Below are 16,256 nucleotides of genomic sequence, written 5' to 3'. Positions count from 1 at the left end.
TCCTGCCGTAATGAAAGATGGCAATGTCAGTTTGTTAAAGGTTAAAATTAGGTGTTTACTAGGAATTAACTTGCCTTCTTGATGGATAAAGATATGTCGAACAGCAATTATACCTTGATCCAAAAGGCCAATCTGAATATCTGATTCATCTTCAGACATTAGATCGATCTCTGATATCACTCCACGTGATGAGTTTAGACTTCCGTATGGGGCGACAGCGACTTCCATGTTTTTGAGGGTCTTTATTGCCAAAAGTTTTGCTGACTGTTGAGATGAGGTTGTTTCTACAAGCAGATCTCCTGACCTCAATTTTCGTATTTTTTTCAGGTTTCCAACTGTAGATTCAAACAATTTCTGAATCAGAAAAGGGGAACATTTTGATAGAGGTGTTTCTCCAGTAGCATGCACTATTAAGTAGGATGGTTGACTGGCATTGTTGTCGTTCGTGTTTTTTGGCTTGTCTTTAGTTTTTGGAAGTTTTAGAATCCATGATTGAGAAATACTATTTCGGCTCCTAGTGACCCCACCCACCATGGAGCCCAACGAGGGGATGCCGTCACATGGGAGACTCCCATAGACCGTCACAGCAGGGTTTCCTAGAAGCTATACCCTCACAATGCAGTCAAGAAGAGCACATCATCTGATGTGTCCGCCTGGTCTGCATCGATCAGTTGACTCCAAGCCGAGGTCAAGAATGACTCAACGACCAGCCGATTGACTCAAACAGAGCCTGATTTGAGCCTCCCGTTTATCCGAAGCAGGGGCCAAAGCAGTGTGTTGGGGACGTTATGTTGCCCCTCAACTACCAGGATACCCCCTTTCTGGCATACAGGCCACCATGCATGGCAAACACATGGGTGGGCGTTCAGATCCCAGGGATAGTAAAAAAGAGATACTAAACCATCTCTGAGAAGTCCCCTCATCATGGACAGGAATCCACATCGAGGGGTAATATATTTAAACTAATTACGAACTGACAAACGTTTTCGATCCAATATGGATCTGCTTCAGGTAATTAATGTTCTACAGAATTAAAATGCAAGCTGTTCGAATTTAAATATTTTAAAATCGTTCTAACAGTAAAGCTTTAACATGTATACAACAAAACATTACATCACATTTAAAAAATTATAAATTTACAATACAAAACACGCAAAGTCTTCTAGTAGAATTGCACAACATTGCACTGACCAATAATGAACACATCACTGTTTTAGATTTTGCATCATTATATCCATCCCTTGCTTCTGTGCCTTATAGAATTGGTTATTCCAGGTAGTTGAAAACCTTGTACGCCACCAACAGATTTTAGAATTAGTGCACATGCTATGCTACACATCATGTTTTCAGTACGATAACAAAATTTACTTACAGAAATGGAGTGCGCCTTTGTGCAGCCCCCTATTAGGGAACCTATGCAAACTGGTGATACACAACTTAGAACAGGATATACTACCATCGTTCCTCCCTGAGATAATCATATATAAGAGATATATAAATGATATCTTGATAATTTGGAGAGCTGAATCTGATATCAACAACTTTACACAATGCATGAATAATAACCCGTACCGTCTTACACTTAACATAGAACAATGCAGTGACAAACATGCCCACTTCCTAGACCTAAATATCTAGTTTAAAAATGGCCAGATCAAAATAGACATTTACTATAAACAGGGGTACCAGCCATTATTCATACCGGCTGCTTCGAATGATCCTTATAATTATGAAATAGCAGCATTCAGAGTCCTTACAAAAAGAGCCTTCACACACTGCACAAGTATATTTAGTACAATACAAGAGTTAAAGCATATAGAAAAATAGCAGCTGCTCACGGTTACCCCAAAAAATGATACAAAGTCTAGTGAAAAATTACAGTGGTGCCTCATATAACGTACTTAATCCGTTCCAAGTGCATGTCGTTAAGTGAAACGTCCGTTATACAAAACGCATTTTCCCATAGAAATACATGTTAAAACATCTAATTCATTCCGCAGCATAAAATAACCGTACAATATCATTAAAAAAAATGAACATGGGGTGCGTTCTTTTATTCCTCCGCGTAACTCTGTGCGAGCGACATCCGTTTAAAAATTCCTGCAGAACGCGTTCCTAAATTCCGGTGGGAGTGCGCACCGTCGAACAGCAAAAACGGCCGCTTGTAGCAGTAGTTTACGGTGGAAAGCAATATGGCGTCCTCCATGGTTCAGATAGTTTCGTTTCCGGGTCCATTATGTGGTTTTATGAATGAAAATTTAGAAATTGTGAAAGTGCAAGTTAGCGCACGCGGTGATGTGTCTTTATGAATTTTTTTCGAATGGTAGCTGGCGTTCAAATTTTTTCGTGGCTATTTTGAATGTTCTTTCAACAAATAATCCATTTTATGATTAAATTTTACAATTGGGACCCTTCTTTTGCCTTTAAAAGCTCATATTTTAGAATTATAGATTCCTCCATCATGATACTATTGATAGTGCGGCACTGCCATCTTTTTTTCTTTCACCGTCATTCCTAAATGCCTACAAACAGCAGCGCACTCCCGCAGTAGTGGAGACGCAGAGCGACCGCTATTAAAGAACGCACTCATGGAGCAGTCACCAATTATGCCGGAAAGTCCGTTGTTCGCAGCCAGTCTGTTATTCGAGGCGTACGTTATACGAGGCACCACTGTATATTAAAAGAATGAATAAACACACCACTTCCAATCTTAACAATGGCGATAATAAGGGTTGCGAACATACGGGCAAACGTATAATAATTGATTATGACCAGGGATTAAATGCTTTATACTAGGATATTGCTACCTGTAGAAACTGTTCAATAACATATATACTGATGGATTGCACATGTAAGTTATTAAGAAATGGCAAAGATGCCATTAACACCTACAAAACACCAGGGGTGTATAGTATATCTGTCACAGACAACAGATTTCATAGGGATCTTGTATACATCAATTCAACAAAGAGATCACTTAAAAAAACAACTGGCAGAGCATAGATATGATATACAACACAAAAAACAGACCACTGCCCTGTAATATACACTTCAGAAACAGACATAGAAGCTAAGCCAGTCTTATTAAACACTCTCTGTGTATGGATCAAATCAGAACTGTAGAGGCTCTAAAAATTTTTAAAGCCGAACAAAAGGGGATCCATCAATTTTAAGGAGGAGGTGTATATCTCATATGCCTGGCAATCCTTTTTCGACAATCCAGGCAACATTAAAAATTAAAAAACAATTAACTCACATATTATTTTAAAATGTATACCTAAATATTTGTGATAATTTTATTTCATTTTAGTTTTAGCATTAATGTTAACACATACATGTGATTTTTGTTGTTTACATGTTATAAAGCTTTATGGCGATTGTAAAATATTTAAATTAGAATGGCCTGCATTCTAATTCTGTAGAACATTAATGACCTGAAGTAGATCCATATTGGATCAAAAACGTTTGTCAGTTTGTAATTATTTTAAATATATTAATGTGCTGGTACTTTTGAAGGTTCTTAGTGGAGTTATTTAATTTCTTACACAATGAAATCCCACTGTACTTTGATACACAAAAATTTAATACAACAAATTATTTTAACTCAGTCTTTTCCAAATTTATGAGACAAAACACTCATTATGACCAATTGATATACGTGAAAATATCGATAAATATCCTAATAACAAGTGCTATACGATTAAAATTTCCATGTACTCCAATTAAATGCCTTTCATTCAAGATTCAAACCTCCATTTTCTTTGTTTCATTCACATTGTTTACTCATTTGTTAGAGATAGTTCTAACACAGGTGTGCAGTTTATTAAACTTTAAATGAATTTCCAACTGAATGCCAGTGACTTATATTCATCATAATGATAAAGCTGATATAAAACAGGACAAAAATGTTTTTGTGGTAAATTTAAACAGTTGGTTACTTGAGATTAATTATTTAATACTTATAATACCTAAATTTTTATTTCTTTTCAATATAGAATAAAAAAATTTTAATTACTTTATGTAAATCTTACAATTTTACATGATAACATATTGAAGAGTTATATAATAATAAATCAATTTTCAAATTAAATTTTGAAAACACTAATTAAATTAAATATTCATGTTAAAATAATAGGACACAACAAAAAATTCATTGTAATCACATGTGATTAATTTCTAACAATTATATATGATCAATAAAAAAATCTTGACATTTATAGTACAGTAAGATTTTAATTTTTATACTTACATTTCCACCTAAAGTAGCAGCAACAGTTCTTACTACTTGAGTTCCAGTAGGTGTGGCTGCAACGACACGAATTTGTTGTCCAGTTACAGGTGTCTGTCCTCTTGATTTTACTACTGTCACTGTACCAGCTATGTTTAAAATTTATTATATAAAAACAAAAATATTTTAAATCAAGAAACATTAGTTACAAAAGGATAAAATATGAAAGTGTTTTTTTTTTCAATTATTTATACAATACAATAAATTTATAAAATTTTGAAATAAAGTAGTAAATTCTACTAATTGTAACCATTTCAAAACTCATCTACACTGATGATAACTGATCAATAACATTAAGTGAAGTATGTAAATAAGATCCTGATTTAGAAATGTACAGGTATACCTCACCCTACGTCAGTAATTTGTTCCATTAGAGGAGATGTAAGTCAAATTTACTTGTGTAGTTACGACGTAAGTCGAAACTACGGTGGAATTTACCAATAATGAGCACTTAAAGACCGCTAAATAAGACGACAACACAGAAACGCAGATTTTTTATGTTTTGTTCTCTAGGATTTATGATGATTATGTTAACATTTACTGTAAATGTACATATTTTAATATGATTTATGTGCTTTTAACACTTTTCTAGTGATATTACGACTTCAATATTTCTGGCGGACGAATGTAAAGTCGAATAAAATGACTTAAAGTTGATTTTTATTTTTCCATATACTTTTTTGACAAACGACGAATAATCGAGAACAACGTAACTCGAAACGACGTAATTCGAGGTATACCTGTATTAATTTTATCTGTTAATTTGTAGATACAATTTGGTTCCTTACTTTTCATCGTTTATTTTATATTTTAATTAATTAAGTATACATTTAGCCTGTGAGCAGAAATCTGGACCACTTCCAGTACTAAGTTTGCTTGGTACTATACTTGGAAAAGTGTAATCAATATCCGAGTGGATAGTGAACTAAGAGTAAATTTGGGTGTTTACATATTAGAAAATTCATTTAGTAGATTTCAAAATAAGATCATCACTCTTGTGTGCATTATCCTTGTTACTGTAGTAAGTTCATATCTCATCTACTTTGGCAGCTTTTGCTGTAGATGATCAAGTTCAAGTGTATCTATATTAATACACTTAATACAACACTCCAGCAAGATCAACAACATAAAGCACTTGGAGAAACTGGAGATATACAAAGCCTATGGGAAAGACACAGCCACTAGTTACAAGGACAATAACATTCTTTCATAAGCACGGAGATTTTATTTTGAAATCCTCCAAATAAATTTTCAATGAGAAAATTGGTACTAGAAAAATTAAAATGAACATAATGCAATAGTATATTTAAAAATTTGCCTTACTTATACTATTTTTGCATCTTCTCTAAAAATGTGAACATTGAAAGAACAGTTTAAAGGTTTAAAACAAAAGAAAATGTTTGTTTTGTTTAAATATATTCTGTCTTACTATTTATTGAAAGAACAAATATTAGATTCACAGATATTCTATATATAGTAAACTTTGTTTATCATCATCACAAATATTTATTATGTTTTGAAGCTTTCTAATTTTAATAACTTATAAAAATTTGTTTATTGTGATTAGAATTCAGTTATTTTTATCATCTTTAGATGTACAGGCATTACTTAAGGATAAGTTTACCTGGTAGTCTCAATGGCCACACCTCCGGAATCTCAACAGTAGGCACAATTTGAAATCTGATCAAGGTGGTGCTGATCATACTGACGTATCTGTATGCAAATCAGAGACCAACTTCCCCCCTCGGAGAGGAAGAAGAATTATGCAAATTTTTGAGTTCCAGTTTAATGTTAACAGAAGTTTCAGGTTGTGTTGTTATGACAGCATTAATATTATTCAAAAGTTTGTATTTTTATTATTTTTGTTTTGAGTTAAATATTAACAAAAGTAGAAATATTTATTTTTCATTTAACAAATTAATGTCAGAAGGAGTGAAATTGTCGTCTGAAGACTTTGGAAAAATTGCAATTCTAGAATTTTCTTTCACCTGTTCTTAGATTCTGAATTTGTTTATTTAGATGTCAATAAAAGAATGCCTTCAGGTATTAAATTAGCTGTTCAACTTGGTTTGCAACATGTAGATGAAATTTGTACTAATTGCTCATTTCGTCAAAAATTAATTTACAGGAAGGATTGTAATTCCATAGCATTAAGATGTAAACATTGTAAAATGAATAGTTCAGCATTCAAAGAGACATTCAAAGAAAAATTCAGGAATATGTCTTGCAGTACATATTTTCTTTTATTTGGCATTAGGTTAGGTTAGGATGGTTTAAGAAACCTGGAGAACATTTTCAGTTATTTGCTAAACATTTGAATTGGATATATCCAGGATCAGGTAAAACTCCAAACGGAAAGAACCAGAAAGTGTGTTTACTGCCCCTAAACCAAGCAAACAGAAGAAAGGAATACCTAAAAAGAAAAAAAACAGAAACATCTACTAAAAATGTAGTGAAATTGTCAAATAAGAGAAAAGAAGGTTCTAAAACAGAAGTCGAATCTAGTTGTCAAGCGGAAAAAAAAACAGGAAAACAAAATAAAAGTATGGAAAACATGAGTAGCATATTTATGTTTTAAATATATTATAGTTTTTAAAAACGTTAAAAATAGGCATGTGTTGGTAAGTTTGACAGTCGCCATCTTGTTTGCATGTGCACATTCACAAACAAAATGGTAACCAGAAGCACGGCCAATGGAACTACCAAGGTAAACATTTACCTAGTTAAGTACTCTTTTAATGTTATTTGCTTGTAATGCTACATTGTAAGTTTAAATTGCTGGTATTTCCAACTTCAATTATATGCTAATTCTTGTTAAATGCAGCAGCATACAAACAATAATGGATTAATTACAAATTAATGATAATTAATAAATCTTCAAGTTACACAGATTTTAATTGTTTTATTAATAACATGCTCTTTTAAAAACAGAATGAATAAAGGAAAAAGAAGGACTAAAGCAAGGTGTTTACAGGTGTGAAAAAGTCGTATTTATACTTTTATTTTTTATTTATTATTTGTATTTATTTTATTTATTAAATGTAAATAACACTGGCCATGTTCCTTTTATTTTTTACTTAAATGTAATATTATGATAGTGGCAAAGAACACCAGAGGACACTCTACCTGTTTTTATATCTTTACATTTTTTTGTGGAGACAGTAGCCTAAAAAGGAAGGTCGTCTTCGTAACTTTGTGAATTTTAAGGATTGCTGATAATGTAATGGCGAAAAAGAAAAACTAAAGCAAGCTGTTTACCCGTGAGGAAAAGTCGTATTTATATTTTTATTTACAGAATGAATAAAATTAAAATTTCTATTAACTGCAGTCTTATTCACTTACTCCATTTAATGTTATAAATTTACTGTAGATGAGTCTCAAAGAAATTACGATAAGATCTGTTGCATTAATAAAGTTTATATTGTACAAAAATAAAGTTATCAATAGCAAGCCAAATGAATACATTAAGTGACCACTACTGTATGTAAATCCATATTTGGAATCCATTAGCAATATTTAGAAAATATAACAAATTAAATAATGAAAACACTACTATACAATAATACTGTTAATTTACATATAAAATAAATTACAAACCTCTTGGCCCACATACAGCACTAACTGGCATTCTCATTGGAGACTGGGTAACAGCAACTAAAATTGAGAAAGAAAACTTATAATTAACTTATTAATTTTAATGTTATAACTATAATGAAATATATTTGAAAAATCAGGATAAAAAATGGTATATCCCACTCAAGAATTGTTTTGAAAAAAATGCATTTAATAAATTTTAAATAAATCTTAAACCTTAAATGTTTGCTTCTATGGAAATATATGCTGTGAAAATATGTATAAAAGAAACTAGGACTATGATTATATTACGAAATAGAATAGATATTATATGCATATTAGTAAAAAAGATAACACTAACTAAAAATGACGTGGCACTATATAAATTATAATCCTCCTCAACAACTACCTCCACTTCATAAATCCATCAATTACTAACTCATACTTCATATTTTTACATATATCATGATAAACAAATACAAAATATGTTCAAATTATCCTAAGTAATTAAAATTGGCTTACTTAATAGACAGGCCATGAGGATACTGCAGAAGCTATTGTTTGAAAGATGACAGATTCTATTGTAATTAATTTCTTGTTCTATTTGTACCATATAAAACTACCCTATCATACTCATTACCAATCCATACATATAAGAAATGTATAGTATGGTAGAGAGTGTTGTACAAGAAAAAAAAAATCCGTGGAAGTTATTTAATAAGGCAAAGAAGTTAAATATAAATAAAATGTTTTGCTTTGTATAAAAATTATTTAAAAGAGTATACACTGTTAAGTCAAAAAATAATAATAAAAAAATATAAAATGTCTTACTTTTGGAACTTAAATAAAAAATTGATTACATTCAATAACTCTGAAGTATTTTGGCAAGTAATTAATATCCTTAAACATAAAAGTTCATCAGATCATAGTTTAAAAATTTCCCTGGAAAAATGGTTCACTTTCTATGCTGCTAAATTTTCTATAAATCATTCTTTGTGTGTTAATGATAAACAATTGTTCATGGATGTATATAAAGTGTTTCTCATAATGACAATGTTTTTTAGATTTTATATTGAAGAAAGTAAAAGAAGCAATTAACTGCTTTAAATGAAGTACCTCATCCAGAACTGATTTTATTGGAACATAACATTTAAAGCATTTTTCTGAAAAATTTCTTACAATATTGGAAGTTTCTAACTCAATTAAAAGAAATTCAATTTTTGGAAACATGGACTGATTCTTTGATTATTCCTATACATAAAAAAGGCAATGTTTATGATCCCAAAAATTATTGTCCTATATCTTTAGTTCATGTAATTGGAAAACTACTTGCATCTTTATTTAATAAAGGATTAGAAGAATGAATATATATACGTACTTAACACCTTACACTTGCCGAGAAAAAATATATTTATTTGCAACAAACACGCAAACGTTTTCAGCCTGATTTACAGGCCATCTTCAGGCTTGGAATACATTTGAAATTAAAATTCCATCCATGGAATACAAAAATTCAAATTCAAAATTAAATAAGGAACAATCAAAATACAACATTGAATAACTAACATAAAGCAAAAAATAACAAAAAATATATAAAAATGTAACAAATGAATACGTAAGCATTAATAAATGCAAACTTCTAAGACATACAATAAAACCACTATATTGATTTATTAGAGCCCTTATTAAACTTCTTAACCATAAACTTCCATGCAGAGGGAAGACTTTCTGCGTCCCTCGCATTAAGACAGCCTTCTTGTAATCTACTTCTAAAAATCTGCAACTTTTCCGCTGTCAAGGCTAATGATGGAGACGATAAAGGATTTATGACGGCCGCCTCATTCCATTTGACCGTAGCTAAAGGGGTCTAATGCAACAGTTTTGTCCCAAATGGCGCAAGCGCCAGGAGCTACGGTCAAATGGAATCAGGCGGCCATCATAAATCCTTTATCGTCTCCATCATTAGCCTTGACAGCGGAAAAGTTGCAGATTTTTAGAAGTAGATTACAAGAAGGCTGTCTTAATGCGAGGGACGCAGAAAGTCTTCCCTCTGCATGGAAGTTTATGGTTAAGAAGTTTAATAAGGGCTCTAACCAATCAATATAGTGGTTTTATTGTATGTCTTAGAAATTTGCATTTATTAATGCTTACGTATTCATTTGTTACATTTTTATATATTTTTTGTTATTTTTTGCTTTATGTTAGTTATTCAATATTTTATTTTGATTGTACCTTATTTAATTTTGAATTTGAATTTTTGTATTCCATGGATGGAATTTTAATTTCAAATGTATTCCAAGCCTGAAGATGGCCTGTGAATCAGGCTGAAAACGTTTGCGTGTTTGTTGCAAATAAATATATTTTTTCTCGGCAAGTGTAAGGTGTTAAGTACGTATATCTATAATGATTTGCTGAGTGCTTTATAATATTATTGATATGGCGGCACCGGTGAAACTTTGCAAAAGATACAGGAAGTTAACCTTAAGGTTGGTTAAAGCTAAATGCAAATTGGATTTTTTAAAGGCTTGTTTAAGGAATGGAGTATTCCCTATGTCAATCTACCGAATCAGCGTTCCTACGGAATGCAGTTCACTGAAATTCAGGTTTTGTATGGCTTGCCTGAAGAAGTCTATTCGGATTGCGAAGAACAAGAAATTCGGATTATTGAATGATCTCGTTAGCCTAGAAAACGCTATATACAATGAGGATCCAGAGAAACTAGTTGATGTGAATAAAAGAGTGGTCGATCTAGCTGAAGCAGTCCAGAAGAATTCTACTAGTAATTATGTAAAGAAGTTAAAATGGATTATACGTAAACAAAAGGTTAGAAATACAAAGAAAAATCTTATTACTTTCTGCGCGTGGGACCAAATTGAGGTACCAGGAAGAATTAAGAAGCTTCTAATAAAAGGCCCAAATTTTGTACCTGTAGAGGCTATGAATTGGGAAACCTCAGTACAGGAAATTGAAAGAGGCATTGTTGGGCTGGACGATTTAGAGAAAGAGTACTTCAGATGGAAAGCAGTCCTCAACAACAGGCAGAGGGGCCGTAAGCAGGATTTTAGGAGTAGTGACATCCGGCTCACGAAGAATTGGTTAAAACATAATGATTTGGTCTTGACTAGGGCTGACAAAAGTAAACAACTAGTCATCATGAAAAGGCGTACATATAACGAAGCACTAATGGATTACATCGAAAAGACGGAGTGTGAAAAGATCAACAGCAATCTTATTGGAAGCTTGGATAGAAGGGTCAGGAAACTGGAGGTCTCTAAGCTTTCCAAAGTTTTGCCTTTTCTCAAGAAATGCAGGAACCCTAGGCCAGGAACACCTAGATTATTTGCTTTCGCGAAGGTGCATAAAACCGGTAAAGAAATAAGACCTGTTGTAGAGAAGTGCAGGGGTCCCACATTTGTGTTAGAAAAGAAATTGCATGAATACTTATCCTTGCAACTAGACACGGATACTCTTGTTGCCCGTGATCCTATGAAGGTGGTTAAGGATCTGCAAAGTATAGCATTAATGGAGGATGAAGTTGCAACGGTTTTCGACTATGAGAGCATGTATCCGTCAGTAAGGATAGAATCGTGCGAGGAGGCACTATTGGATTTCTTATACAGCAATAACTCGGAATTGCTTAGTTATACAGAAGAAGTAGAGAGTTTAACTAGTTTGGTCTGCCGGGAGTCTTGTTTCGTGTTTAATGGACAGGTCTACAGACAGAGAAGAGGGGTCCCTATGGGAAGTCCACTCTCAGGGATCCTATGCGAATTGGTAGTTAGGAGGCTGGAAAGAAGAATTTTTCATGGTTTTAAGGATGATATCGTGTATTTCAGCAGATACGTTGATGACCTACTTATATTATGGAGAAGTAACAGCAGAATTAAGGATTTTTTAGATAAGATCAATGATAACAATGATGGCCTTACTTTAAGATTGGAGCAGAAAAGTTCCTTGAATCTGCATTTTCTCGACATCGATATCACATTCAAAAAAGGCCACTTGTCCACTAGTGTTTTTATTAAACCATCCCACAGCCCATTGTATATTCCCTCCCAATCCAAGGATCCGTATAAATATAAAATTGCAGCTTTCAGAGCTTTAATAAGAAGAGCCTTTTTGTATTGCGAAAGAGTACAAGACAGGACGAAAGAAATAAATAGAATAATAAGTGTAGCCAGGACCCTAGGTTACCAAAAAAGTACAATTCTAGGAATAATTAAGAAATATGAAAACAACATCAAGAAAAGATGTTTTAAGAATGCTCCCAATAAGTTTGTAAAGTTTACATATAATGAAAGTATGAATACAGTCATGAAAGAAATAGCACACAGAAAAAGTTCGAGGATGCTTATAAAAAGGGCCCCTAATTTATACAAAATCCTCAGGAATGATAAAGATGTTATAAAGGCAGAAGAGAAAGCAGGAGTTTATAAAATTCCGTATGAAAACATGCAATTGGGCGTTAAAAAAGATTACATCGGAGTAACCACTAGAAGTTTAGGAATTAGAATCAAGGAGCATGGTTATAATATCAGAAAGGGGTCTAATGCAACAGTTTTGTCCCAAATGGCGCAAGCGCCAGGAGCTACGGTCAAATGGAATGAGGCGGCCATCATAAATCCTTTATCGTCTCCATCATTAGCCTTGACAGCGGAAAAGTTGCAGATTTTTAGAAGTAGATTACAAGAAGGCTGTCTTAATGCGAGGGACGCAGATAGTCTTCCCTCTGCATGGAAGTTTATGGTTAAGAAGTTTAATAAGGGCTCTAACCAATCAATATAGTGGTTTTATTGTATGTCTTAGAAATTTGCATTTATTAATGCTTACGTATTCATTTGTTACATTTTTATATATTTTTTGTTATTTTTTGCTTTATGTTAGTTATTCAATATTTTATTTTGATTGTACCTTATTTAATTTTGAATTTGAATTTTTGTATTCCATGGATGGAATTTTAATTTCAAATGTATTCCAAGCCTGAAGATGGCCTGTGAATCAGGCTGAAAACGTTTGCGTGTTTGTTGCAAATAAATATATTTTTTCTCGGCAAGTGTAAGGTGTTAAGTACGTATATCTATAATGATTTGCTGAGTGCTTTATAATATTATTGATATGGCGGCACCGGTGAAACTTTGCAAAAGATACAGGAAGTTAACCTTAAGGTTGGTTAAAGCTAAATGCAAATTGGATTTTTTAAAGGCTTGTTTAAGGAATGGAGTATTCCCTATGTCAATCTACCGAATCAGCGTTCCTACGGAATGCAGTTCACTGAAATTCAGGTTTTGTATGGCTTGCCTGAAGAAGTCTATTCGGATTGCGAAGAACAAGAAATTCGGATTATTGAATGATCTCGTTAGCCTAGAAAACGCTATATACAATGAGGATCCAGAGAAACTAGTTGATGTGAATAAAAGAGTGGTCGATCTAGCTGAAGCAGTCCAGAAGAATTCTACTAGTAATTATGTAAAGAAGTTAAAATGGATTATACGTAAACAAAAGGTTAGAAATACAAAGAAAAATCTTATTACTTTCTGCGCGTGGGACCAAATTGAGGTACCAGGAAGAATTAAGAAGCTTCTAATAAAAGGCCCAAATTTTGTACCTGTAGAGGCTATGAATTGGGAAACCTCAGTACAGGAAATTGAAAGAGGCATTGTTGGGCTGGACGATTTAGAGAAAGAGTACTTCAGATGGAAAGCAGTCCTCAACAACAGGCAGAGGGGCCGTAAGCAGGATTTTAGGAGTAGTGACATCCGGCTCACGAAGAATTGGTTAAAACATAATGATTTGGTCTTGACTAGGGCTGACAAAAGTAAACAACTAGTCATCATGAAAAGGCGTACATATAACGAAGCACTAATGGATTACATCGAAAAGACGGAGTGTGAAAAGATCAACAGCAATCTTATTGGAAGCTTGGATAGAAGGGTCAGGAAACTGGAGGTCTCTAAGCTTTCCAAAGTTTTGCCTTTTCTCAAGAAATGCAGGAACCCTAGGCCAGGAACACCTAGATTATTTGCTTTCGCGAAGGTGCATAAAACCGGTAAAGAAATAAGACCTGTTGTAGAGAAGTGCAGGGGTCCCACATTTGTGTTAGAAAAGAAATTGCATGAATACTTATCCTTGCAACTAGACACGGATACTCTTGTTGCCCGTGATCCTATGAAGGTGGTTAAGGATCTGCAAAGTATAGCATTAATGGAGGATGAAGTTGCAACGGTTTTCGACTATGAGAGCATGTATCCGTCAGTAAGGATAGAATCGTGCGAGGAGGCACTATTGGATTTCTTATACAGCAATAACTCGGAATTGCTTAGTTATACAGAAGAAGTAGAGAGTTTAACTAGTTTGGTCTGCCGGGAGTCTTGTTTCGTGTTTAATGGACAGGTCTACAGACAGAGAAGAGGGGTCCCTATGGGAAGTCCACTCTCAGGGATCCTATGCGAATTGGTAGTTAGGAGGCTGGAAAGAAGAATTTTTCATGGTTTTAAGGATGATATCGTGTATTTCAGCAGATACGTTGATGACCTACTTATATTATGGAGAAGTAACAGCAGAATTAAGGATTTTTTAGATAAGATCAATGATAACAATGATGGCCTTACTTTAAGGTTGGAGCAGAAAAGTTCCTTGAATCTGCATTTTCTCGACATCGATATCACATTCAAAAAAGGCCACTTGTCCACTAGTGTTTTTATTAAACCATCCCACAGCCCATTGTATATTCCCTCCCAATCCAAGGATCCGTATAAATATAAAATTGCAGCTTTCAGAGCTTTAATAAGAAGAGCCATTTTGTATTGCGAAAGAGTACAAGACAGGACGAAAGAAATAAATAGAATAATAAATGTAGCCAGGACCCTAGGTTACCAAAAAAGTACAATTCTAGGAATAATTAAGAAATATGAACACAACATCAAGAAAGGATGTTTTAAGAATGCTCCCAATAAGTTTGTAAAGTTTACATATAATGAAAATATGAATACAGTCATGAAAGAAATAGCACACAGAAAAAGTTCGAGGATGCTTATAAAAAGGGCCCCTAATTTATACAAAATCCTCAGGAATGATAAAGATGTTATAAAGGCAGAAGAGAAAGCAGGAGTTTATAAAATTCCGTATGAAAACATGCAATTGGGCGTTAAAAAAGATTACATCGGAGTAACCACTAGAAGTTTAGGAATTAGAATCAAGGAGCATGGTTATAATATCAGAAAGGGGTCTAATGCAACAGTTTTGTCCCAAATGGCGCAAGCGCCAGGAGCTACGGTCAAATGGAATGAGGCGGCCGTCATAAATCCTTTATCGTCTCCATCATTAGCCTTGACAGCGGAAAAGTTGCAGATTTTTAGAAGTAGATTACAAGAAGGCTGTCTTAATGCGAGGGACGCAGAAAGTCTTCCCTCTGCATGGAAGTTTATGGTTAAGAAGTTTAATAAGGGCTCTAACCAATCAATATAGTGGTTTTATTGTATGTCTTAGAAGTTTGCATTTATTAATGCTTACGTATTCATTTGTTACATTTTTATATATTTTTTGTTATTTTTTGCTTTATGTTAGTTATTCAATGTTGTATTTTGATTGTTCCTTATTTAATTTTGAATTTGAATTTTTGTATTCCATGGATGGAATTTTAATTTCAAATGTATTCCAAGCCTGAAGATGGCCTGTAAATCAGGCTGAAAACGTTTGCGTGTTTGTTGCAAATAAATATATTTTTTCTCGGCAAGTGTAAGGTGTTAAGTACGTATATATATATAATGATTTGCTGAGTGCTTTATAATATTAGAAGAATGAATTCTTAAATATTATATTTTGTGTCAGGAGCAAGCAGGTTTGATCTGGCCAATCTTGTCAAGATCAAATATTTGTATTAAATGCATTAGTACAATTAAAATTGCAGAAGAAGAGAGAGAAACTTTATGCTGTTTTTTGTGGACTTTAGATCTGCTTTTGATAATGTCAATCAAAGTTTTATGATCTCTATTAGAAAGAATGAGTGTGAATAAACAATTTCTTAGCCTTATAATTTATATATACTCCATAGCTACTGCAAGAATAATGATAATATCCAAAATGACTAATTCATTTGGAATTGACAGAGGAGTTTGGAGTTTTGCAGGGTGAGATTCTAAGCCCATTGTTTTTTAATTTGTAAGTTAATGGTTTGATAGTGCAACTTGCTGAATTTGAATTACCTGAAATTTCTCTCTGATCAAGGGGAGATACATGTGTTAATGTATGTGAATGATACTGTAATTCTTGCCAATACTCCACAAATGTTGCAAAAGAAATTTGCAATTCTAGAGAAATTTTGTTGTGACTATGAATTAACTGTTTCAAAAATTAAAGTGATGGCATTCAAGAAGGAAGGTAGACTATAACCTAGAGA

The 16,256-nt window shown here is 33.3% G+C and overlaps 1 protein-coding gene across 3 annotated transcripts in view; it reads right to left on the bottom strand.

Moving 5' to 3' along the window:
• Positions 1-16,256, bottom strand: part of Hcf (Host cell factor) — a 208,568-nt gene that overhangs the window by 129,882 nt on the left and 62,430 nt on the right. For all 3 annotated transcript variants that reach the window (XM_067277724.1, XM_067277726.1, XM_067277725.1), the window contains exons 8-9: positions 7,886-7,942; positions 4,250-4,377 (exon numbers count right to left, since the gene is read on the bottom strand). In XM_067277724.1, coding sequence (XP_067133825.1) covers positions 4,250-4,377; positions 7,886-7,942 — 185 coding nt within the window. The remainder of the gene's footprint in view (positions 1-4,249; positions 4,378-7,885; positions 7,943-16,256) is intronic.

Source organism: Centruroides vittatus, unplaced genomic scaffold (assembly GCF_030686945.1).
Source record: "Centruroides vittatus isolate TY-2023 unplaced genomic scaffold, ASM3068694v2 contig_754, whole genome shotgun sequence".
Taxonomy (NCBI): domain Eukaryota; kingdom Metazoa; phylum Arthropoda; class Arachnida; order Scorpiones; family Buthidae; genus Centruroides; species Centruroides vittatus.
The sequence above is the reverse complement of the archived record's forward strand: the minus strand, read 5'-3'. Positions and strand labels throughout refer to the sequence as shown.